General features: G+C 39.9%; 1 protein-coding gene across 1 annotated transcript in view; it reads left to right on the top strand.

Moving 5' to 3' along the window:
- Nucleotides 1–11,575, top strand: part of cmc1 (C-x(9)-C motif containing 1) — a gene marked incomplete at its 5' end in the record, with an annotated part of 28,858 nt that extends 17,283 nt beyond the window's left edge. The window contains one exon of the mRNA XM_020516880.2: nt 8,639–11,575. Coding sequence (XP_020372469.2) covers nt 8,639–8,759 — 121 coding nt within the window. The remainder of the gene's footprint in view (nt 1–8,638) is intronic.
- Nucleotides 11,576–27,097: the final 15,522 nt, after the last annotated feature.

A 27,097-nucleotide genomic window follows, 5' to 3' on the forward strand; every position in this document is an offset into this window, starting at 1 on the left:
TCAGGCTTCCTGCATTAAAATAGATGCAATTCTGCTTTCTCATCCTCCCATGTGCTTATCATGCCCACGTCTTCTCCACCTATTGGATTGCCCTACTATTCCTTCTGTATCTGATTGGACCATGGCCCCAACTTTACGTCTACTCTGTGCCCAATCTACCTACAAAATTAGTTTAAAGTCTCCCCTAGAACATGAGCAGACCTCTCAGTTTGTGGATATTGGACCCATTACGCTTCAGCTTGTACAGATACCACCTACCTCAGAAACTGTCTTAATGATCCAAAAATCTAAAGCCTTCCTTTCTACACTCTCCCTTTAGCCACATGTTAATCTGACCTATTTTCTATTCCTGTACATAATAGTGCATGGCACTGGAAGTATTCCAGAGATTACAACCTTTGCAGTCTTCCTCTTTAATCAAGTACCTAACTCTCTGAATTCCTATTACAGGATCTCAGTTTTGATTTACCCATGTCATTGGTATTGATGTAGCACAATTGCTGGCTGTTCACCCTCCCTCTTTGGAATGTCCTTCACCTGCTCTGAAACATCCCTGACCCTGGTACCAGGGAGACAATATACCATTTGAGAGTCTCATTTCGAGTCATAGTCGTAGAGAGGTGTAGCACAGAAACAAACGCTTCGGTCCAACTCATCCATGCCAACCAGATATCCTAGATAAATCTAGCCCCATTTGCCAGCATTTGGCCCATATTGCTCTGAACCTTTCCTATTCAGATACCCATCCAGATACCTTTTTAGATGTTGCAATGGCCTAGTGGTATTATCGCTAGACTGTTAATCCAGAGACCCAGATAACGTTCTGGGGACACAGATTCGAATCCCACCATGGCAGATGGTGGAATTTGAATTCGATAAAATATCTGGAATTAAGAATCTAATGAAGACCATAAACCCATTGTCAATTGTCGGAAAAACCCATCTGGTTCACGTCCTTTAAGGAAGGAAACTGCCATCCTCACCTGATCTGGCCTACATGTGGCTCTAGACCCACAGCAACGTGGTTGACTCTAAACTGCCCTCTGGGCAATTAAGGATGGCAATAAATGTTGCCCAGCCAGCGACGCCCTCATCCCATGAATGAATTAAAAAAATCGTACCCGCCTCCACCATTTCCTTTGGCAGCTCATTCCATACACGTACCACCCTCTCGCCCGATAAAGTTGCCCCTTAGGTCCCTTTTAAATTTTTCCCCTCTCACCTTTATCGTATGCTGTCTAATTTGTGACTCCCCCACACGGGATAAAAGACCTTGTCCACCCTATCCATGCCCCTCATGATTTTATAAATCTTTATAAGGTCACCCCTCAGCCTCCTACTCTCCAGGGAAAATAGCCCCAGCCTATTCGGCCTCTCCCTATAGTGGCCTAACCAATGTCCTGACAGCCTCAACAAGACCTCTCAACTCCTATACTCAATGCACTGACCAATAAAGGCAAGCATACCTAACGCCTTCTTCACTATCCTATCTACCTGTGACTCCACTTTCGAGGAACAATGAACCTTCACTCCAAGGTTTTCTTGTTTAATAACGCTCCCCAGAACCTTACCATTAAGTGCATAAGTCCTGCCCTGATTTGCCTTTCCAAAATGCAGCACCTCACGTTTATCTAAATTAAACTCCATCTGCCACTCCTCAGCCCAATGGCCCATCTGATCAGAACCACCTGTCAGTTTACCTTAAAATCGAATCCCCTATACTGAAGTTCTCCCACTCTTTTTCCACTCCTGTTGTAGAGTAGAGCCAACTGTGGTGCCATAAACTTGACTGCTTTCCCTGAGAGGTCATGGGATATCTGTTTGAGAGGGGAATTTCCACAGGGGACTCCAGCACTACCTGTCCATAATTACTGGTCTTCCTGGCGGTCACCCAACTCTTTTCTGCCCATGCACCCCTTATTGGTGGTGTGACCAGCTCACTAAATGCGCTATCCACAACATCCTCAGCATCACAGATGCTACATAGTGAGTCCATCCATAGCTCCTGCAGCTCCATGTAGTTAATGAGGGCCTTCAGCTGAGCCCACTTCCTGCATAAATAGTCACCATGGAGACTGGATGTGGCCCTGATTTCCCACATATTACAAGGGGAGTATTCCACAGAGCTTAGTTCTTCTGACATTGTGAACTTTACCAAATACAAACGATAAACTAGGAACAAATTACTTAAGCTTACCCACTGCTTACCAGATCAGATTTCTCGCTGTCTATTCCTAACAAACTACAAACACAAAAATAAGGATATCACATATTCTCTTGTGCTCTCTCCCCCTCCCGCTACTACTCGGTCAGCCCATAAAGCTGGTTCCTAAGCAGCTAATTCTCTAGCCTTGTGTCACTTTTTGAACCCTCACATCATCTAAGGAGATCGACCTCTGGATTCAGTGAAGGTTCGCTCTACTCCTCTCCAGCGGCTGCAGTGACTGGGCTTGTACTGGGCATCGCCCCTTAGGCTTTTATCCAGAAATTCTGCTGCCATCATTCATTCCCCCCCAGCTAGCTCCATTCTACCCCTAACCTGCTTATGCTTCAACTGAGCTTGGAGTCTACGACCAGAGGTCATTGTCTCAGAAAGAAGGGGTGCCAATCTAAGACTGAGATGAGCCAGAATTTCTTCTTTCAGTACCTTGTGTGTCTTTGGAACTCTTGCCACAGAGAGCTGTGGGGACAGAGTCCTTCTGTACATTTAAGGTTGAGATAGATTGTTGATCAGTCGGGGAGTCAAGGGTTACAGGGGAAACATAGGAAAGTGGACATGATGAATATTGGATTATCCATGATCCTCTTGAATGATGGAGCAGGCTCAAGGGGCCAAATAGCCTTTCTCCTGTTCCTATTTCTTATAGTCTTATGGTAAAGACAGTGGTTTGAAGTTTGTTGTTACAAGCAAAGCAATGGTACTTGTTATTGACCTTGAAGAGAATTAACCACTAAAACCAAATGATCTTTGGCGCACACTTCCCTATTCCTGATATCAAGTTGAATGTGGTGCTAAGGGGATTTCCATGCATCCAAATGCATTTAAGTATTATATAAGAACATAAGAAATAGGAGCAGGAGTAGACCATCTAGCTCTTCGAGCCCGCTCCCCCATTCAATAAGATCATGGCTGATCATTTTGTGGCTTCAGCTCCACTTACCCACCCTCTCACCATAACCCTTAATTCTTTTACTGTTCAAAAAGTGATTTGTCTTAGCTTTAAAAACATTCAATGAGGAAGCTTCAACTACTTCACTGGGCAGGGAATTCCACAGATTCACAACCCTTTGGCTGAAGAAGTTCCTCCTCAATTCAGTCTTAAATTTGCTCCTCCAATTTTGAGGCTATGCCCTCTTGTTTTAGTTTCACCTGTCAGTGGAAATATCCTCCCTGCTTCTATCTTATCTATTCATTCATAATTTTATATGTTTCTATAAGATACCCCTCATTCTTCTAAATTCCAATGAATATAATCCCAGTCTATTCAACCTCTCCTTATAAACCAACCCTCTCAACTTTGGAATCAATCTAGTGAATCGCCTCTACACTCCCTCCAGTGCCAGTACATCCTTTTTCAAGTAAAGAGACCAAAACTGCATACAGTACTCCAAGTGTGGCCTCACCAGCACCCTATACATCTGCAACATAATCTCCCTGCTTTTAAACTCAATCCCTCTAGCAATGAAGGACAAAATTCCGTTTGCCCCCTTAATTACCTGTTGCACCTGCAAACCAACCTTCTGCGATTCATGCACAAGGACACCCAGGTCGCTCTGAACAGCAGCATGCTGCAATTTTTTATTGTTCAAATAATAGTCCTTTTTACTGTTATTCCTACCAAAATAGATGACTTCACATTTATCAACATTGTACTCCATCTGCCAGACCTTTGCCCACTCACTTAAACTATCTACATCCCTCTGCACACTTTGAGAGCCCTCTGCACACTTTGCTCTACCACTCACCTTAGTGTCATCCGTAAACCTTGACACACTACACGTGGTCCCCAACTCCAAATCACTAATGTGAATTATAAACAATTGTGGTCCCAACACTGATCCCTGAGGCACACCACTAGTCACTGATCGCCAACCAGAAAAGCACTCATTTATCCCCACTCTTTGCTTCCTGTTGGTTAACCAATCGTCTATCCATGCTAATACATTACCCATAACACTGTGCACCTTTATCTTTTGCTGCAGCCTTTTGTGCAGCACCTTGTCGATGCCTTTTGGAAATCTAGAATCACCACATCTCCTGGGTCCCTGTTGCCGCCACGCTCGTAATGTCTTCATGGAATTCCAGTAAATTAGTTAAACATGACCTGCCCTTCATGAACCCATGCTGTGTCTGGCCAATGGGACAATTTCTATCCAGATGTCTTGCTATTATCTCAGAGAGCAAACCAGGAAGTAAAGAAAAACACTGAATTCCTTTACTTTTAAGTGTTACATTGTACTGGTCGGCAAAATAAATGATTGTGTCATGCACATGATATTAAAATACAAAGTAAAATAAGATTTTAAGAAACATTTAAAAGATGTTTCTTAGGGTGGCACGGTGGCTCAGAGCATCAGGGTCCCGGGTTCGATTCCAGCAACGGACAACTGTCTGCGTGGAGTTTGCACGTTCTCCCCGTGTCTGCATGAATTTCTACCGGGTGCTCCTGTTTTCTCCCATAGTCCAAAGATGTACAAGTTAGGTGGATTGGCTGTGCTAAATTACCCATAGTATCCAGGGATGTGTGGGTTGGGCTGAATGGATGTGTGGGGATTTTATGTAGATTTTCTTAATAATTAAGTTTTTGACAACAAATATACAGTTGCTCTTTCAGGGATAGTGAAGCTGCTTAGCAATAATTATGAACTTAGAATTCCATAAAACGCAAGTTATACCTCATTCAGCAAAGTGTAAATGTTTTGTAAAAAGACTTTGAGTCAGGCTAAGAGGGTAAAATGGCAGGTTTGTCACTTTGGTAATTGCTAACTAATTACTGTCTGGGTGATTTTCAACAGTGCACTCTCTGGAAAAGTGCAGAATCACTGATGACACCTTCTGGATTCCCACTTTTAAATACAAATGTCTAACTTCAGAAATTCTGGTTTACGGTCTTCAACCTGAAACACTGACTCTGTTTCTTTCTCCATAGATTCTGCTAGACCTGCTGAGTACTTCCAACATTTTCTGTCATTATTTCGGATATGTAGCATCCATAGTATTTGCTTTTGTGCCAGACATCCCTGTCAGTTACAGATGAATAACAATGGTGAATGCCAACAGCTTCACTATCAATACTATTGTAAAATCCAGGCTACATTCTTAACTGTACACCATGACCAAATATATTTCAAAAAGTTAGAAGTATTATTCTTCCAGTTTTTTCAGAAGCTATCTTTAAACAAATCTTTTTTTTCCTCTCTTGTTTTATGGCGGGTGGACATCATTGACAAGGCCAGCAGGTGTTACGCATCTCTGACTGCCCTTGATACACTATTTCAGAGGGCAGTTAAGAGTGAACCATATTGCTGTGGATCTGGAGTCACATCTGGGCCAGACCAAATGGGGAATGGCAGATTTCCTTCCCTAAAAGAACATTAGTGAATCAGATGGGTGTTTGCAAAAATTGATGGTAGTTGTCATGGTCACCTTTACTGAGACTAGCTTTATGTTCTAGTGTTTTCAGTTGAATTTAGTTTCCTTTGATTATTGTAATGGTATTGGATCTCATGTCCCCTGATCACTAGCCTGAGCCTTTGAATGTCTACTCCAGTGCATTACACCACTGTCTCCACTCATGTTGCGGCTAGCACTAGAATAGAGGCTTCTGGACTCCAGAATTAGAAGTAATCTGCTTTCAGCAGAAGAGTGAAGAAAGGGCAAAAAGTAATAAAACTGAAAAATGTTACATGTTTACAGTTGAGGAATTATTTATTTTTATTTAGTCGGTAGTCTTGATTTCAATTCAAAAAGTGAAAGAAAATGCAAATAAGCTCTACCTGCATCATTTTGCAGTTGACCCAGTGCTCTCAATTCAGTTTTTAGAATCAAGGCAAATCATCTTTGTGAATCCCATTACCTGTGCTGTACCATTTCGAATATGGTTCAAAATACCCTGGAAGGATTAACGTTGTTGCAAGTCTCTAATTTAAATAACAATTTAATCAGACTGTAAATAAGGATTAAAATTGGTTTCCATGCAACAGCAGTCAGCTTTTTGGATCAGATTTTCTTAAAATATCTTTTTTATTAGGAGAATGTTAGGTGTTAAGAAGTGATAAGTAACTTTAACACTTCCATTACATGGGTTAGTTTTCTTGAACCAGTCTAATTTAACCCCTTTTCATAGATAGCAATTGTAATGCACACGAAAATTTTGAGATGCATTCACATATTATAGTTCATAATTTTGAATATTAGTAATTGTCTTTGTTAGTTTCCCATCAAGAGGGAAATCTGCATTACACTCAACGGTCAGAAAATTTTCAAGTTATTTTAAAATCAATCATGGCATAACGAATGCTTTAAAAGATAGACATTATAGAAAATTGATCTTCCTTTGATTTGAGCTTTTCCAATGCAACCTGAATTCAAATATCTTCTGCTCTACTGGATAAATTTGATATGGGACTCCTCATTAAAATGTACATATTTACTGTGTAGTGAAATATTAATGCACCTTGGAGTATAAAATGACTATCCAACACATTGAAAATAATAAATAAGGATATGTGAATAAAGACATGTAATGTGATGCCATCCATTAATTCTTCTTTTCCATGGAAAAACGTTTTACATGGAATGTTGCAAGTGTGAGCTGATAATGGTGGAAACAGCATGTGGAACTAAAGGGAACATGGAAAGCCACTGTGTACCTCCTTAACCAGTCAGATAATAGAATTAAGAAAGAAACAATGTAAGGACTGAAATGATGTTTTAACTAAAGTAGGTGAATTTAAATATGATTCAGAAACAAAAAAATAGAGAGGTGAAAATGTAAGACTGGCTGAGGAGAGAAAACAAAAGGATGGGAAAGTTTTTTTTTAAAATCAAAAATTTATACTTTTTGTCTCTTAACAATTAAACCTTAAAGAATGAGAATTCACACTTGTAATAGTTAATTTTTCAGGGCCATAGAGGTTTATTGACAGTAATTAAGGCTGACAGTGTCATTTAAATGACAATTACAGTTGAGTTATTTTTTGTGGTGTGTTTGGTTTGTACCTATTAAAATATTACAGCCACTCAATACCATTCAGTGCATGTCAATATTGAGGTAGGAACGCAAGATGCAGTTTTAGAAGCTAACAACATAACAGTGCAAATTGGACACCAATTTTTGGATATATAGATTTAATCACACATCCAACCCTTTTCCAAAGTTGCTTTACCATTCATTCATTCATAAATAATGGCAAGTCCATTAGCCTCATTGTATTTTGAAATCAAAATCAAAATCTGGTCACATTGAGTCCAAAGGCTAAGCACATGCTACTCATTTTTGGGAGAGAATATACAATATACCCAGATCATAGAATCCCTACAGTGTGGAAATAGGCCCTTCGGCCCAACAAGTCCACACCGACCCCCAGAGCATCACTCATACCCATCCCCTGTAACCCACCTAATCTACACATCCCTGAACACTATGAGCAATTTAGCCTGCACGTCTTTGGACTGTGGGAGGAAACTGGAGCACCTGGAGGAAACCCACGCAGACACAGGAGAATGTGCAAACTCCACACAGCTAGTTGCCCAAGGGTGGAATCAAACCCGAGTTCCCGGCGCTGTGAGGCAGCAGGTTAACCACTGAGCCACCACGCCACATTTATGACACCCATTCATTGCCATAGCATCTGTTGCACCAAATCAGGGTACAATATATTACTGTACAGTGGCATATAAAAAGTGTGTATGCATAACGGTCAAAATTGTTTTGATTTTCATTATTAAGCTTCTTTTTAGTTTTAGTTTACGTGGTGTGTAACTCCCTGGAGAGGGTGAGATGGAGAAATTATAGGGCGAGTTGGTCCTGGAGAGAAGCTCACACCTTCCTTCCCACCTCACTAATTAAGGTCCTCATGACTGCTTGATCTGCCACTAATTAAGACCATTAACTAGTTAATTAATGGCCACTTAGGACCTCAATCTGCCACCTCCCTGGTCTTCAGGACCCAGAAGCTGGCAGCCTCTAATTCATTAGCAGCTTATGGCAAACCAGAGCAACTGTGTCAAGGCCTGTGATTTGCTGAGAAGCGAACGCTCTGATTACTGGCACGTGATGGGTCAAGATTTCACAGTTGCAATGGTGAGAATGCTTGATGCCACCTAACACTCTCACCACCACTTTGTCACCTGAAGACTTCTTTATCTGGATTCTGATACAGGAAATCTCATCCTTTTTTTCTGCAACCAAATTGCTGATTTAATTAAATGTGTGGATTTCCAAAAAAAAACCTAGAAAATTTTATTTTTAAAAAAACAATGAAAACATTTTCAGTGCTGAATGCACATTGTGAAGTGCTTTTATAAAAAAATGTTCACAACCATATGTTCCAAATGTTTGTTTTCAGTTTATTTTTCATTGCATTTTACTACAAATTAATCTTACATGGCTATTGTTTGTCTTGTTCTTACAAGTTATAAAGATTCAGCATTATATGAAGAATGTAAACAAGAATATCTAAAGGAGAGGGAAGAATTCCGTCAAACTGGCATTCCTGCAAAAAAAAGGCAGCAGAAAGTACCTACCAACATGTAGAAGGTGCCACTTGAAGAAACCAGAACTGACTGAGAGACCATACACCTGAAACCTGCTAATCATGAAGAGTCATTCATCATGTTTAAGCAATATAATTTACAATTGCTACATTATGTCAGATTGATTTTTGTAATTTTTATAAATTAGGAAATTGAACTACTGCTGTTTGTAATTCAGTACTTTTCAAATTTTATAGTGGAAATCTCGTAAATTTATTTTACATTGCTTCTTTCATGCAGGATTCCATAATTATAGACTAAGACACATATTTCAGTTGAATGTCCAATTATTTTGTAAAGTATATCTTGTGCTGATCAGAATGTAGCTTCTCAGTCTTTCTTCGCTGAATGCTTTCATTGCTTTGCAAGGTGTACAGGATGGCTGGTTCGACCCTCATAAAAAGGTCTCTGACATACTGATTGAAAGTCACAGGTTACAGCATCTGCTGAAGGAAAGACAGACTTGCTTTCTTCAGGAAGAAAGTTTTACTGTAGAGAACCGAGAGACGACCTGAGCTGGTGGAAATCCAGTTCACAGCCCCAAGTTGTTCAACCAATCCCATAGTTTTTGGTAGGCAAAAGGTACCAAAGTTTTGTCATTATTACCATGTAACTGCTGGTTACTTGAGTTACTCCTTCAGTTTTGAGATGGGAATTTTGCCACAATAAAAGCCAATTGCACAAACTGCCCTGATATCACTCAATGTTAGGACCCCATATGCTCAGCCATTGGACCTCTAGGCAGAATGTCCATGAATCCAGTAAATATTGCAACTTAGAGAAGTAGAGCATTGGATCAGAATGACTTTCTTTTCGATAATCTTGTTGTGCCTTTACGTCATTTTCTCAGTTTTGGTTAGGATTTGATTTTTATTTTGTGAGGGAGAAATTATTTGAATTTCTTTGTCAGTTTCAGTTTGATTGCGTTATAATTACTTTATCCACCAGGCATGGTTCCACACAGTCTCTTGAGTAAGTCAGTTTCAATGTTTTAGCTGCAGGCCTGGTGATATTTGACTATAGATATTGTGCCTGCCATTCTTCCCAAGAAACCTCCATGCAACAATAATGTGACTCTTTAAAGACCTCAACAATGGACAGCTCAGCTGGACAATGTTCAACAGCAGTCTGTTCAGCTTGATTGGTTTTGCTGGCAATTTCTACCAAATGATTTGAAAGCATCTCTCACCCACAGCATCAGTCCAGACTGACACCATCATGCTTGGTTCATTGCCAGCTACACCCACTAGGAGCAGTGCCAAGTAACAGGCAGAAGTAGTACAAGATCTGACTGTCAAAAGACTGGGCTTTTCTTTCACCAAGCTGGATATGAACATTAGTTACTCTGTTTGCAGAGAGTTGGCCTTGGCACTAATTCCCAATTCCTTCACAGCCATCCAGCACTGACAAACCCTGCAGAAAATCTTTCGTGATGACAGGAGATGGTCACTAGCCTTTCCTCCCTCCTGACCCCAGACAACAGTTTGTCATTTCATCCTCAAATCAATACTCCGTCTACTTTCACTTTACTTTGAGTGAGGGCGCCTGAAAATCCCTAAAAAGTACCTATTCTGCATATATCCAAAACACTTTCCTCTGCTTTAGTATGTACTAATACTATTTGCCTCACTTCACCTCTTGGTACAATTGTCACATGCAACTCACTAACTGCCTTATCCTCATGAGCATAAACTTCAACCTCTTTACCTGTGTTCTTAGGTACCTTCTGCCATCTATCGTTGCAGATCTCCTACTGTAATGGAAGTCTACAATAAGGCAACTATCAAAGGTGGTCTTGAGGTCAAACATAAGAACTAGGAGCAGGAGTAGGCCGCCTGGCCCTTCGAGCCTGCTCCGCCATTCAATAAGATCATGGCTGATCCTTTTGTGGACTCAGATCCACTTACCCTCGTTCTCACCGTATCCCTTAATTCCTTTATTGTTCAAAAAAAACTACCTTTTTTTTAAAAACATTTACTGAAGTAGCGTCAACTACTTCACTGGGCAAGGAATTCCATAGATTAACAACCCTCTGGGTGAAGAAATTCCTTCTCAGTTCAGTTCTAAATCTGCTCCCTCTAATCTTGAGGCTATGCCCTCTTGTCCTAGCTTCACCTGCCAGTGGAAACATCCTCTCTACTTCTATCTTATCTATTCCTTTCATAATTTTATATGTTTCTATAACAACTACCAGAGCATGAAATGGAAACAAACGGAGAAGCAAAATAATCAGGCCATAGAGCCAACACTTAGCAGCTACCCTGTTGACCTAATGATCAAAATCAAACACTCCAGTTTCCACCCATGACCGCCATCTTTGTTATTTGCTCCCCTCACCAGTCTGTGTTTGTGTGTGTATATGTCTGTGTGTGTCTTTGAGGGTGAGCAGGGCAGGGAGAGGTGATCGGGGGAGGAATAGTGGTGTACAAATGCCAGATGGCAATGGCTCAAGACCGTTGGCCGTAGTGCTGTGTCTTGTGACAGCAGTATATTACAACTTTGCCTATTCCATCTCAGAGTGCCCAGTCACTTTTTGGTGGGGATCAAGACAGGCTGCACAGGATACCCTGCAAAGTTGGAGCCAGCATCAGCTCCTACATGAGTCAGCTAGCATTCGGTAGGGCCTGCCTTAGCCCCTGACCCTTTTTGTACAATCTGAGCAGCCAGACATGCATTCCACACATATACGCAAAGTAGGGGAGGGGTTAAGAGGGCATACTTAGGCATTGGGGGAAGACCAAGTAAGAAAATGTAGAAAGTTGCATCATTGATAAATTTTAATTTTCTTTGAATAAAAGAAATGTTTTTGAAAGTTTTGCAAATTGTTCATGCATTGTTCCATGTGCCTGTGATAGTCTTTCCGGAAAAGAAACACTCATTTGTTGCGGGATTGGGGGATTTTATGGAACCAGCAAGAGCAGAATTTGCAGCCTATATGTTGACTGAACTAGGCAAAAGCTTTGATTTTTCCAACAGTGGGTTAACATGAAGACACAAAGTCACAGCATGGTTTCAGTATATCCGACTTTACACCAGCATGTGGTGGGCTTTTAACTGTAACACATTTACATGCCTTGAATACTTATTAATCTAAAACTTTTTAAAATCAAGTTCTAACCTCAAGAAAAAAAGGGCAGTACAAGAGAATCTTGTGCCACCTGGTTCACCTTCCTTTAAAAGTGGTGTACACCCATTGGCTTTGTGCAGTTATATCTAAGGTCTGCAAATTTCCTTATTGAATTCTACAGCATGAGGAAGGGGAGAACTGCAGTTTGCATGGAGGATTATAACTGGCAAGGGTGAGTCATTCATGGGGCTTGGGACGAGTGTGGGGTGGATTCAAGAGGAGTGAGGGTTTGGCATCCTGTGTATGATGGGATGGTAGTGGGGATAGTCAGTTCATGTAATGCAGTGCCAGCGCTGTCCAAATGCCTGAGCATCTCAGGTTGTTGGTTGATTCTTATAGGGCTTCAAGGTCATTTATAACAGTTCACTTATCCCACAGAGTGATCTGAGGCTAACAGCATTTACAATGCACAAAAGGCAAGGCCAGCTGAGACTGTAAGTTCAACTATGCCCCACAGAGTAGTAAGTACAACACTAAAATGAACATTTGCAACAAATTAAAAATAATCACAACCTAAAGAACTGTGGATGCTCGAAATCAGAAACAAAAAGTTCTGAGGAAGGGTCACTTGACCCGAAGCACTAACTCTGATTTCTCTCTACAGATGCTGCCAGACCTGCTAAGCTTTTCCAGCAATTTCTATTTTTGTTTCTGAAAAAAAAATCACAACATTACCTTTTCCACATTAGAGGAAATGTCCCTCACACTCCTGTTACCATCAATCCATGCCAACCATGAAGCAGGCTGGTACATCTAGCTCTCTGAATACCAACATATAATGATGATGCACGTGAATAAAGTCAAATCAAAGTAGCAATAAATATTTACCAGTAAAATTAAAATTTGAAAAACAACAGTGCCATTTTATGCTGCCAATAAATTTTATGTAGCATGGGAGCTGGATAAAGTTTGGCCACAATGCGTAGCCACTCTGCCTGACCAGAAGGCTTATGTAGTTATCTACTTGTGGCTGCCATATTGTCAGCAGATGGCAGATTTCATCACTGAAGAGTATCCCCATGGAATTAAATATAACTTCTATGCCCACCACTGGAACTGTCAATTTTAACTAATTCTGTAGGAAATGGAAAACACAAGAAAACAGAGGTAGTGGACACTTCCAGTTCCCTGATTGGGAATGGAGTGCACTGACAAAATTGCGTCCTTGGTGCGAATTCAGGGGATTCTCCACAATGATGTTTCATTGGATGAAGAAAACTTGATTCTTGCAGCATGCCCATCAGGAAAGGCATGCCTTGTCTGAAATCAATCTGAGGTAATGCTTAGGAGTAGGGAGAGTCTCAAGTTTCTTTCCTCTAAAAATTTAAAGGATAGTTTTTCAAATCAAGTTCAATCAAAATGGATCAACTATAAAGGTGGCATGTCCAGTTTGTGTAAAAGTTACAAATACACATTTGTCTACATATCTGGGAGAGAAGGGGGTGACTTAAAAGCCCAACTGTAATTCTGCAATCTATGGCAGCTGCATGGAGTGTTCCAGTCTGTTCTGAGTGATAAATTTACACTTAAATAACGCCTCCACGTGAAGTCTAAGCTTTCACACCAACACCCGTGATAACATTTCCAAAAGTATCCACAGGTGAAATTTGATATTTTTTTAAATGCATATTTTAGCTTAATGAATGTAACTCTAGGTTGAATCAGTGGCACAAATAAACTAAAAGTAGTGATTTATTTTGAAGTATTTGCATTTGTTCTGGTCATTAATTTGATGATTAATTGATTTGCAAGCTGCGTATTTCCCTTTCCCAAGTTATGCTTCTAACTTTAATATGTACAGCTATGCCACTGCATACTAAATGTGAGAAAGCATCAGTATGGCTTGCGCTGGCCTAGGCAGATTGCACATTAAAACTGTAAAAAGTCAGTTCTGCAAAACAATCTTTTAATATTCACCAGCTTTTTGCAAAATGTACTAGAGGTAAGCAATGACATGATAATGCTTCAAAATTTGCCCACAAATTTTACTTACAGCTTATAAACATGCTGAATTCCACATTTTTAATTGGATCTTGGCAGGAAAGGTTTCAATTCAGTCTATGTACTTTTGCTGATATGAGTCACTGCACCTCAGTGATCCACTGTGTGTGTTATTCACTGAGGCATTTCTGAAAGATGTGTTAAGGGATGTTATAAATGAAAGGCTGTTTTACGCGGAATTGTGAAAGACACGGCGAATTTTCCTTTTCAGGGTCTTTGTTGTAATCTGGTCTGGAGCATTACCTGTCTATATTACAAATGCCCAGTTTTCATAAAATACATTTCAATGACATGATAATCAGGCAACTGATCTACTCTTATGTCAAACTGCCATGTTTGACATGAGTCTACCATGTTGCCTCTTTGAATCATCTTCTTTAAAACATATGTCATTGGCAGCCTTGACTAAGAATAACTGTGTTTGGCTCCATTTGATATACTTCATCTTAATCAGTGACCTGTTGTGTTTTATCGAAATTAATGACATTCCCTCTGCTGTTTGTAACAGAATGGATAACTCCCCTTTAACTTATGAAGATTGGTGACTGCAGGCAGAATTAGACAGTGCGTTGGCAAACACTTTCAACACCTGGAGAACAAAGTTGCTAATTTTATTAAGGACTGGCCATAATTTTCCTTCTCTACTGCATAAAATAAATACATGCGATTATTCTACTTGTGCATTACATGATCTATGGTGAGGTATACAAACTTGTAAAAGTGATTGGAAAAGCATGTAATCCTCAAACAGCATGATGAATGTCAGCCATGATCCTGTTGAATGGTGGAGCAGGCACGAAGGGCTAAACACCTTACTCCTGTTCCTATTCTTTATGGTCTTGTGTGTATCATCAGGTGAAACTCTCAGCCTTAAAGGCAGAAGCTACATAGTTTGGCATCTCATAGTGAAGCATTCCCTACTCTGTAAGAAGTTATTTGCCCAGAAACCACTTTCCTGAGGCATCAGCCTTAGGGTAACTAGACTTACTGACATCTGCCTGGGCTCTTTGCTGATCTGATGATACCACCTATATCTTAAATCTTATTTTTAGGACAGAGACAACTCATTGACTGAAGTATCATCATCTGATTCTTCTTAAATAAAAGCTTAGTGAAATTAATTACAAAATTTCAATTTCTTCCCCCTCTAATTCAGAAGCTGTGTATTGGACTGAATATATTACTCACAGGCAGAATCTTTAATGAGAGCTAAAATTTTGATCAACTTAAAATCATTTATACGGTATGTAACCTGAATTGCATTTCATAAGGTTACATAGTACAGAAACAGGCCAACCAGTTGATGCCATCATTAATGCTGCAAGCGCCATCCCTCTCTCTCAGTATAATCCTCTGTTCCCTTCTTGCTCATGTTATCTAGCCCATCATAAATGCAGTTATATTAATCCCTTCAACCACTCCTTACAGTAGCAATTTCCATATTCTTACCACACACAGGATAAAGAATTCCCTTCAGAGTTCAATATTTGACTTAGTAATAATCTCATATTAGTGGCCCCTAGTTTATTCCTTTTCCCGACAAGTGGATGCATTCTTCACATGTCTACTCATTAAAACTTTAACTAACTGTGGACCTCTATTAGATCACCTCTCAAGAGGAAGTTTCTCTTTTTTTGTAGTATGGTGAGCAAATCGAATACTGTCCTCCAAGTGTGATCTGACCAAAGTTCAGGACAAATTTAGCTGGTTGTTTACTTCAGAATTCTATCAGTCCAGGAGAAGGCCCTAGTGTTTAGTTTTACTGATGATCATGTTAACCATTGTCACTACTTGTAGACAATTCTATACTCCGAGATCCCCTGTTGCACTGCTCCACTTAGATTTTTTAAAAATACTCAACCTCCTTAATTTTGTGCCACCATGTAATAACTGACTTTATCCATGTTGAAATGAATTTGCAGATTAAATGTCCATTCAAGCTTCTCAGTAGCCTTCTGTTGCAATTCTTCTCAGTACTATCTCCTCCCTTATCCCCTTTCCCCCGATTTGGTGTTTTCCACAAATCCAGTGATCAGGCATTGTGTTTTGGGATCCAATGCTCAATTAACTATATGGAGACGAGAAATGGCAAAGGTATCAAAGATCTGAAATTGTTTTGGGACAACAAATAGTGCAGACATCAAACTGTAAAATGGCAGAAGTCACTGCAGTGTGTATGGGGTAGGTCAGCAGGGGGTTGGTGGGCAGAAAATTATAGCATTTATTCTCATCTGTACTGAAATGGAAATGTTTCCATACTACTTCAAAAGGGTAATGTTGCTAAACTTCATGTGGGTAGACACCTTTATTATCATCAAGACCGTGGACGAATTTATTTCCATAACATTGCTGAAGTGACCTCAGCATTTCAACATTTCAACATTCAGTGCAGCTAGTACATGTAATAATGTGTGAAGTCTATATTAACAGAACATGACCTTGCTCAATTATGTGCATCATAGGAAGGGAAACTTCAATAACCAGGTAAGGTGTGCCATCTGAAAGTTGTTCATCACTTATGACAACAAGATGATTCAGTCTCAGTCATCCAAAATGACAAACACATGGAGTTCAGGATCAATCTTCCTTAGTTCCTTGTTAATTTCTCACAAATTTGAGTTGAAACATAATTCCCAATTTAAAAAAGAGATCAGGTTCATCTCAAACTTCAACTATCTGCAGCAAGGAAACAGAACACAGACAGGTATAAGAAGTAGTTTGTGTACATTTGTTATATGATATGGCACCAACCACTGGGAGACAATGTTGGAATAGAGTTCTGACACCAAGCTCCTCTCGATTTTGTTTCAAAATAAACCAGTTATCCAAATTAAATAAATGTAGGACTTTCAGGCCCTGAAGTACTCCTTAGTAAAGGTGAAAATTAGGATAGAAACTTACAAATTTAAGTTAAAATGTCATTTGAGGAGATGATCATTCACTCTAGACCCTATTGAAGGCCTGAGGTGTCGCAGTGGAATCCTCTTTACTATTCTTTTAAAACAATAAATCCTCAAATGGTTACAACAGCCCCTGATGGGACACTAACAAAATCACAATCAAATGGTTAATGGAAACTTACATAAAATGAACGCAAACTGATTAAATCAAAACAAGTCTTTACCTGGCCATGTAGGAATGAAGATCTGCTTGATTTAATCGGTTTCCATTCATTTTATATAAATTTCTATTAACCATTTGATTGTGTTTTTGTTGGGGTTTTGGTTGGAATCTGTATCCAGCCATGTAGGAATGCAGATTCCAACCAAAACCCCATCCACTAGAGACCCCCACCCCAATCCCAAGATCCAGCCCTGTACACACCTTCACCCCAATCCCAACACCCAGCCCAATGTAGATCCTGACTCGATACCAAAACCCAGCCCAATACAGGTCTACTCCTCAGCACAGAGAAGTGTGAGGTAATGTATTTTTGTAGGAAGACCATGGACAAAATACATAAAACAATGGGGTAGAGTAATTAAAGAGATGCAGGAGCAGAGAGTAGTCAATAAAATATAAAGTATCCTCAGGTTTAAAAATAGAGTCATACAGTATAGGAGAAAGAGGGTGATACTGAACTCATACATTTGTAGACCTCAGCTGCAGGATTGTATACGGTTCTGGACTTCACATTAATAGGAAGGCTTTGAATGCATTTGAGAAGGTACAGAAAAGATTTACAAAAATGGTTCCAGGGGATGAGAAACTTCAGCTACCAGATAGAAGGAAGAGTTTGGGACTGAAGTTTTCAAAATCCTAAGGGGGTTGGATAGAGTAGATCCAGAGAAAACTTTCCCACTTATAAAAGGATCAAGAATGAATGGACCCAGATTTAAGGTGGCATGCAACTGTCAAAAAAGATGAGAAGAAATATCTTCACAAAATGACTGGTTTGGATCCGGAATGCACTGTCTTGAAATTTGATGGAGGCAGATTCAATTTAGGCATTCAAGAGGATATTAAATGATTACTTGAATAGAAACAATGTGCAAGGGGATGAGGAAAAGACAGGAATTATGCTCACTGGAGAGCCAGTATAGACACAATGGGCCAAATGATTTCCTTCTGCACCGTAACAATTCTGTGATTTCTCTTTCAGCTTTAGGAGCAGGAAACTCCACTAATACTTGTATATTTGCTGTTCGTGGCAGCATTTTCCTTGCCCTACTATTTGTCCCAGGTAGGTTACCCACACCTTTGCACACCAATTTTTGGGAAGGTTTATAATTAAATCTGTTGGTTGTAACTTTTTAAATAGAGCTGCTCATTGTTCCAAGTGGTCCTTTCAAGTTTCACAATTCTCCAGTACATCGTCAAGGTAAATTATACAGTTATGAACACTGGTTCCTATTTGTTTATCGGTTACTAGAATGCTGCTGAGGAATGTTTTAACTCAAATGGCATCACTCAGCATTCAAAAAGACTGTCTAGTGTGACAAAGGTTGATACCTCTTTAACTTGGTGATACCTACTAGTATCTCCTCAACAAATCTGTTAGTAAGAGATCTGGCACTGTCAACCATCGAAGTGAGAAATTGGGCAGGAATTAACTTCAGTTACTGTATTGACTATTCTGTGTTTAAAATGGAATCTGGTTGGACCATCAGGTTTAGGCACTAACAGGACTATAACAATCCAGATACTTTGACTGGGTTAAGTTTGCAACATGTTTCAGATTTCTACTTTCACATCGGCCAGTTTCTCTGAACCTGACCATTAAAGATGTTGTTTAATAGAGGAGGGGGCTTCTCTTATCTCCACATTATGTTATCACAGCCTGGTTTGTCCCCACAGACTCCTTTAAATTCTGTGACCCCAATTCTTTTGTTAGGATCATCTTATTCTTCCAGCTGTAATTAGAAGCATAGTGTCTAACCTCCGTAACAGTTCAATGTTAGCTAACTGGGTAGGAGGCGGATCAATTTAAGAATTGTCTAGTCATCCTTCTGCCTCATCCATCCCTTTCAGACCCCACTGTCCTTCCTACCTCACACATCTCAATTAATGTTTCAACACATGATGCAATATATTCTTTTTCAGGCAGTCTGTGGTGTCAGTCACATAATTTACCAATCTTTTTGACACTATTCTGAACTATGCTTTCAATGGTTGCTGAGCTTCAGAGGGGCTTTTATTCATGACTGAAAACAAAAAATGCTGGAAATCAAAGCACGTCAGGCAGCATCTGTGGAGAGAGAGCAAGCTAACGTTTCAAGTGTAAATGACTCTTCATCAGAGTCTTGCTCATGTCCATAAACAAATTTGAAAGGACTAAAATCTGTTGACTCATTTGGTGACTCTCAGGTGGCAAACAAAAGAAATTTCAGCCCTTCGCCTTAATCATGAGGATATTCGTTACAGTGTTCCTTTATCTTCTTTTTGAGAGTTTAATGGTGCATTTCTAAACCCATAGTGCCTGTGGGTGCAATGCTTAACACCGTAACTATGTTACACATATCCTACTGAAAACTTCCTGAAATATTTTAGATATAAATTGGAACCTTGATCTAGCTGGATATCTCTCAGTAATCCATATTGAATGAACACTTGGGTTAACTTCTTGACCACTACTTTAGCAGTAACTGTTGTCAAAAGACTTGCCTCTGGGAACTGAGTAGCATATTCACAATGATAAGAATACACCAGCATCTTGTTTTGTTTGTGGTAAAGATCCCACAGTCTAGGAAAACCCTCTTGAATGGCTCCCCAAAAACTGGAAAGGGAATTGGAGCAACTGATTTGATTGCACATAATGGATTTCCCACCATCTGGCATATGTGGCTATGTTTTACAAACTACACTAACTCTTCGTCAGGTCATGACCAGTGATAAAATGATGACTTATACTTGCTTGGGTTTCCTAGATTCTTACATAAGCTGCCAATGGAATTTCATGGGTCATGCTCACTGTCTCTTGCTATTTGAGCAGTATCACTGTTTATCACTGTTTTGTGAAGCACTGTCATTCTTTGTCTGCAGGTCTGGGAGGAGGTTTCCACTTCCTCATCAGACTCCCACATCTAACATAGCAGCATTCTGGAGCTCCCTCAACATCAACTTCACTTTGAATCGATTGGGCTACTTTACTTAACTCTGGATTGGCTTGCTGACCCTCAGTCAGAGAAAATTTATTGAACATCTCCTTCAGATTATCTAAATCCCCAGATGATATTTCAGATTAACTACCTGTCTGAGGTGCCATCTGTGTACCAGCTCTGTCTCCTTGAAGACTTCATTTGGCTTTTGTTTTTTTATTAACCTATTTTTCCCCAATCAACCTGTCCAAGGATGTTATTACCCACCTCTGGAGTAGGTGGGACTTGAACCCAGGCCTCAAGATCCAGGGATATGGACACTACCACTGTGCCACAAGAGGGCCTGTGACTACTGGAGAAGCTAGTATGATTTCTCTTTCCAAGTTCCCCAGAAATTGGTCAACTGCACTTACAGGCAAGTTATAGACAACCCCAAAAGCTTATGTTCCAGAATTCAGGTCACTATCCAGATGCACCTAAGATAAAGTTACATGTATAAGATCCCTGCCAATACCATTCACAAAAATCTTGGCATCCAACTCTCTGGTAGAAACTTCATGTCTTTCCTCAGCAAAAGCGTTTGCGTGACTTCTGTGCCCTTTAGTATAACTATAGTTTGACCCTGTATTATTTGAATGTAAGAAACTACTTTTCCTGTCAATAGGAATTCCCTGTGACTCTCAGGGATTCTGATTACTTTCGCCACAGTCATCATATTGTTTGTACTTGGCCATGTCACTGTAGTCAGAGCTACAACTCCATCTATAGCACTCACTGTAAAGGTTCCTTTCTCTAAGGTTTTCCCGAGTACCCCAACATATTCCATGACTCTTGATTTATCTGATATCCTATTAATCCCAATCTGAACAGGAATCTGTCTACCTCTGCCTTCAAAGTATTCAAGGACTCTGCTTCCACCATCTTTTCAGGAAGAGAATTCCAAAGACTCACAAACCTCAGAGGAAAAAACTTGCCTAATCTTTGTCTTAAAAGACTCCTAGTTTCTAAATTCTTTTCTAGAAGGAAAATCACTTCCACATCCATCCTGTGAAGAGCCCTCATGAATTTTCATGTTTCAATCAGGTCATCTCTTACCCTTCGGATACAACCTAGTTTGTCCCACATTTCCTCATCAGACAACCCTTGAAAATGGGTCACCGGCCCCGAAACATTAACTCTGATTTTTCTTCACAGATGCTGCCAGACCTGCTGAGCTTGTCCAGCAACTTCTGTTTTCATTCATAATCTTCCTACTTTGGCACTGCTTTCCTCTCATGATAATTGACAACATTCTATAGCTTTCCTAATTACTTGCTGCACCTGCACACTAACATTTAGTAATTCATACCTGAGGTCATCCAGATCCTGCTACATCTCAAAGATCTGCAATCTCTCATCATTTGAATAGTATGCTTCTTTACAGTTTTTCAATTAAAAATGGACAATTTCACCCTTTCTCACATTATATTCCATTTTTGAGCATCTTGCCCACTCACATAACCTACCTATACATTTTTGAAACTGCCCTGTTATTCCTCCATAACTTTCTTTCTGATCTTTCTTTGCATAATCTGCAAAGTTGACAACCATACTTTATTTCATCTAGGTTATTTATATATATTATATGCAAATTATATAATAGTTGAGGTCTCAGCACTAATTCCTGAAATATACCACATTACACCTTTCCAAGCTGAAAACAAATCTACAATTACTCTTTGTTTCCTGTTAGCCAGCAAATCTTATGTCCAAACCATTTTGCTAACCCTGTATATGATGAGCTTTTATTTTCCATACTAACCTTTGATGAGGTTCCTTGCCAATTGCCTCTGGAAATCTAATTACAGTCCATTAACTAGTTCAGCTTTATCCACAGTACATCTTACCCGCTTAAAAAGCTCCAATAGACTGTTCCAACATGATTTCCCTTTCACAAAACCTTGTTGATTCTTCCTGATTCCCTTGAACTTATCTAAGTGCCCTGCTATATTCTCTTCACTAATAGCTTCTTACATTTTCCCTATGTTAAGCTAATTGGCCTGTAGTTTCCTGCCTTCTGGGTCTCTCCCTTTTTGAATAAAGGAGTTACATTTGCTATTTTCCAATCTAATGGGACCATTCCCGAATCAGGTGCAATTGGAAAATGAAACCAATGCAACAATTATCTCACCTAGCCACTTCTTTTAAGACCCCAAGATGAAGTCCATCAGGATCCAGCCTTGTCCTCATGCAGCTCCAATAATTTACGCAGTACCATTTGCTTTTCTCATTCACTCTTTGGATGTGGATGTCACTGGCAGGCTCTGATACTTATTGCCCATCCCTAGTTCACCTTGAGAAGATGGTAGTGAGCTGCCTTCTTGAACTGCTGCAACCCACATGTTGTAGATTGACCCACAATGTCCTTAAGGAGGGAATTCCAAGATTTTTACCCAGCAACAGTGAAGGAATGGTGATACATTTTCCTCCTTATTAATATTTGATTTGAATTGATTTATTTATTGTCACATGTATTTTGTTACAAAATACAGTGAAAAGTGTTGTACAGTGTTGCCACTCTCTGGCACCATCTTAAAACACAGAAAAATAGAACAAATATAGAATAAAAGGCAGAAGAAAAAAGAAATAAAGAAGAAGTGTTCAACTTTACAGTCCATTTTGTTCAGTGCCCTGTCATGGGCCAGGGGCCTGGTGGCCAGGCACTGTCACCGCTGGAATGAGAATTTCCACTCTTTGGCACCATCTCGCCACAACTGATGCCTTCACCACAGTGTGTCCTCACTGGACCTCGCCAATGCAGGCACCATCTCGCCACCACTGATGCCCTCACCACACTGTGTCCTCACTGGACCTCGCCAATACTGGCACCATCTCGCCACCACTGATGCCCTCACCACCGATGCTGACTGAACAGCACAGGCACAAACCCAAATGCGTCGCCACCATCATGAGTCTGCTTCAGGCCCACAACACACCGATGCAGCCCCTGCTGAAGCGGCAACATCACATACTGGGCCCAAACTCGCCTCTGCTGCCATCTCCATGAATCTACCCTGGACGCAGCCAGGAACCCAAACTCATTTCCGACACCACTGCCACGAGTCCACACTGGGCCCAGTTGAGTCCATGCCAGGCCCACTCACTGACTACCACGGGTCCACACTGGGCCCAGCTGAGTCCATGCCAGGCCCACTCACTGACTACCATGAGTCCACACTGGGCCCAGTCGAGTCCATGCTGGACCCATTCACTGAGTGCCGCAAGTCTGCGCTGGGCCTTCACGCCACCGTCGATGCTGTCATTACAACCAAGCTCTTCAACAAGAGGTAAGTAAAATAGAAGGGAAAAAAAGTATTTTACTCATTCTTTGCTTTTTTAAAAAAATTCTATCCAAATCTTCTGACCTGCTGGCAGTCTTTGGACAATTATCTGCATTTCTTCAAGTTTGATCCTACCTTTAACATTTCTAGTTATCCGCAAATGTTGTCCATGCCTTGGAATTTTTCTCATTTGTTGGAATGTATCTAGTCTGTATATTCGGAAATATCCCATTAACCGTCTGCCACTGAATCTTGATTGACCTTGCTTTTTTCATTCATTTGTGGGATGTGGGCGTAGCTGGAAGGCCAGCATTTATTGCCCCATCCCTTGAGAAAGTGGTGGTGAGCTGCCTTCTTTGAACCACTGGACTCCACCTGTTGTGGTTTGACCCATAATGCCATTAGGGAGGGAATTCCAGGATGTTGATCTAATGCTAGTGAAGGAACAGCGATATATTTCCAAGATGGTGAGTGGCTTGGAGGGGAACTTGAAGGTGGTGGTGTTCCCATATATCTGCTGCCCTTGTGCTTCTAGATGGAAGTGGTCATGAGTTTGGAAGGTGCTGTCTGAGGATCTTTGCTGAATTTCTGCTGTGCATTTTGTAGATAGTACACACTGCTGCGACTGAGCATCAGTGATGGAGGGAGTGAATGCTTTAGATGTAGTGCCAATCAAGCGGGCTGCTTCGTCCTGGATGGTGTCAAGCTTCGAGTGTTGGAGCTGCACTCATCCAGGCAATTGAGAAGCATTCCATCACAATCCTGACTTATGCCTTGTAGATATTAGACAGGCTTTGAGAAGTCAGGAGATGAGTTCAATCTTATTATGGTGAATGTTACCTAAGGGTGCCTTTAATGTGAGATCATTAAATAATGCTATTTCATTGCACAATACTCACTCATCTCTATCCACATGGATAAGGAGAACCACCAATTCAATTGGGATAACACCAAAATCCTGGGACAAACAAAGCAGAGACAGGCACGGGAGTTCCTAGAAGCCTGGTATTCCATGAAGAAAGCCATCAACAAACACATAGGACTCAACCCCATATACACTCCCTTGCGAAGGAAAACCAGAAGTGAGGTAATCCAGCTCAACGGACTCCAGAGTTTAAATACCAGGCAGGAATACACAACGGCACTTCATCGGAGGCTGCACTGATGATGTTACCCATCAGGGTAACGAAACGTCTGCGAAACAACAAACCAGCTCGGCGAGCCAACCAACCACATCATTGCACAATGCCTGGTCTAGTGTAGTCCGATCACTAATCAGCTCCAGAATGCTCTGCTGTAAGAAACCTATACTGAAAATATTCTATAAACTCCTAATCTAGGCTATCAAAACTGTTTCCACATCTTGGTTTCTTGAACTTAGATCATTGTTCTCCCTTGTGCTAATACCACTATTAACTAACAGAGCCACACACAGTTTGTAATATGAAAGTATCAATGCAGAGATTCACTTTAAAAAAATACTTTTTGGCAATGAGGGTTAGTTCTTGAGGGAAAAAAGGACAAGGTGCTGAATGTTCAGATGGCTGTTGGTCTGACATTCTGGCAAGTATAGATGCTGTCATCAACAGATGTCTCTGGGATCTTGGAAAATGGAGCTTCCCCAGGAAACACAGTATCAATGATTCTTCTGGACTCTCTGACAGAGAACAATCAGGGTTTACATTAGATTCATAATGAGGAATTTTTTTTTCCAGAAAGAGGAGTGCAAAACTGGACAGCTCTTTTTCTTCAACAGACATTCATCACTCAGCCCAAACAATATCCACAACAGACACTGCCACCTCACAATCATAAACGCAGTGATACAAACAGCTAGGTGTTTTCCCTGAAGTGATTTCTAACAAACAAGACTAGCAATTATCTGGAACCATGTGGTTTCCAAGAAATGCTTTGTAGAATAATATAATTCTGATGTATCTTTTCAATGACCTTTTAAAAAAGCAATCTAGGTATCAATCTCAAGCCCGCAAAAATATTAAATATGATTTCTCTTAACACCCTGTTTGGACAGACACCACATTAAATGAGTAGAATTTGAGTCTTAGTAAATCATGGAACTGGGACTGAGAAGAGGGCTTTAAACTAAAAGAGGGTAAGTGAAGGGACATTTTGAATTCGAAAGAAACATTTCAAGGCAAAAGTGTGATGTAGCAATTTAAATAAATAATCGCAGAGTGAGACAGTTGGGGACAAAGAGATTAACCTATATACTGTGTCAATGCTAAGGTCCATGCAAAGAATCCTAAAAATGTAAAACTGCTGTCTCTAAAAGCATGAAACATTCAAAATAAAGTATACAACCAACTGGCACAAGTACATGAGGACTAATCATCATTATAGGAACATGATTGCAAAATAACCATGGTGAGAAAATAAATATTCCATTGGGCACAATAAGTAACATTGAAAGGCAGTTAAAAGGAGGAGGAGATAGTAAAGATTGCAGATGCTGGAAGTCAGAGTCGATAAAATGTGGAGCTGGAGGAGCACAGTAAGTCAGACAGCATCTGAGGAGCAGGAAAGTCAACGTTTCGGGTCTGAATCCTTCGCCAGGACATTTGCAATATTATAACCCATTATTATCTTTAGGTCCCCTTGTAAATTTCTCACTGGGGTTTTGTATTGAATGGAACATATTTCAGACGAACACTTAAAGTCAATAATGTCCTGATGAAGGGTCCAGACCCGAAACATCGAATTTCCTGCTCCTCACACGCTGCTATGCTCCTCCAGCTCCACATTTAATCAACAATGACGAGTAGCCTTTACAATAAGAAATGACATTAGGACAGTAATAAGAAAGAATCTTGGCTGAAAAGATGAACATGTAAAACCCATATAGATGGTTATTAAGAATAACAGGAGTTAGAAAATGTTGGTGGGAATAATTTATAATCGTCATAACTTTAATTGTGCTGTTGCACAGAGCAATTAGCAATAAATTATTGCAGCTCACTACAAATGGAATGCAATGATTATGGGGACTTAATTTTCATTTTGGCAATTTTGCAATGGAAGTCTGGAAGATGAGTTTATAGAATGCTTTACTTCTACCTTCCCAGAACTAACTTAGTTATAGAAAAGAGGAACAAAAATAGTTTAGATAAAGCTACTGTGTAATGAGCCAGGTTTAATTAATAATATCAGAAAAATATCCTTTAGGGGAAAAAATGGTCATAATACTGTTTAATTCTATATTAAGTTTGAGTGACATTCTTGAGTGCAAAATAGGAATCATAAATGTAAACAAATTCAACTACGTAGAGGATTGTCAGCTAATGTTGATTGTGTAAATACATTTAAAGATATGGCAGTAAATGAACAGTAGGAAATATTTAAGGAAATTATTCCAAAATTGATTTTAAATGTTCATCTGAAATATGTTCCATTCAAAACAAAACCTCAGTGAGAAGATTACAGGGAGAATTAAAGATAATATTGGGTTATAATATTGCAAAGAACAGTATTAGGCCAGAGGTTTGGGAGAGTTTCAAAAGGTACCAAAGGACAACCAAAAAGTTGATTAAAAGAAAGGAAAAGAAAAGATGAGAATAAACTTGCAAGGAATGACAATGAATTGTAAGAACTTTTAGAAGTAAATGAAAAGGAGAATAGCTAAAGTAAATAATGACCCATCAGAGTCAGAGAGAACAGAAACAATCATGGGAAACAAAATAGAGAGAGAGACATGGAACAAATAATTTACGAGGTCTTCATAAGTAGAAGGCATAAATTGTGCACCAGAAGAAGATAATCAAGTCAGTAATAAGAGTGTGGAACTTTAGATAATTAACATTTGCAGAGAAAAATTATTAGAATAACACGAGGGTTT

The sequence above is a fragment of the Rhincodon typus genome, chromosome 2, assembly GCF_021869965.1.
Source record: "Rhincodon typus isolate 14 chromosome 2, sRhiTyp1.1, whole genome shotgun sequence".
In the NCBI taxonomy this organism is placed as follows: Eukaryota; Metazoa; Chordata; class Chondrichthyes; order Orectolobiformes; family Rhincodontidae; genus Rhincodon; species Rhincodon typus.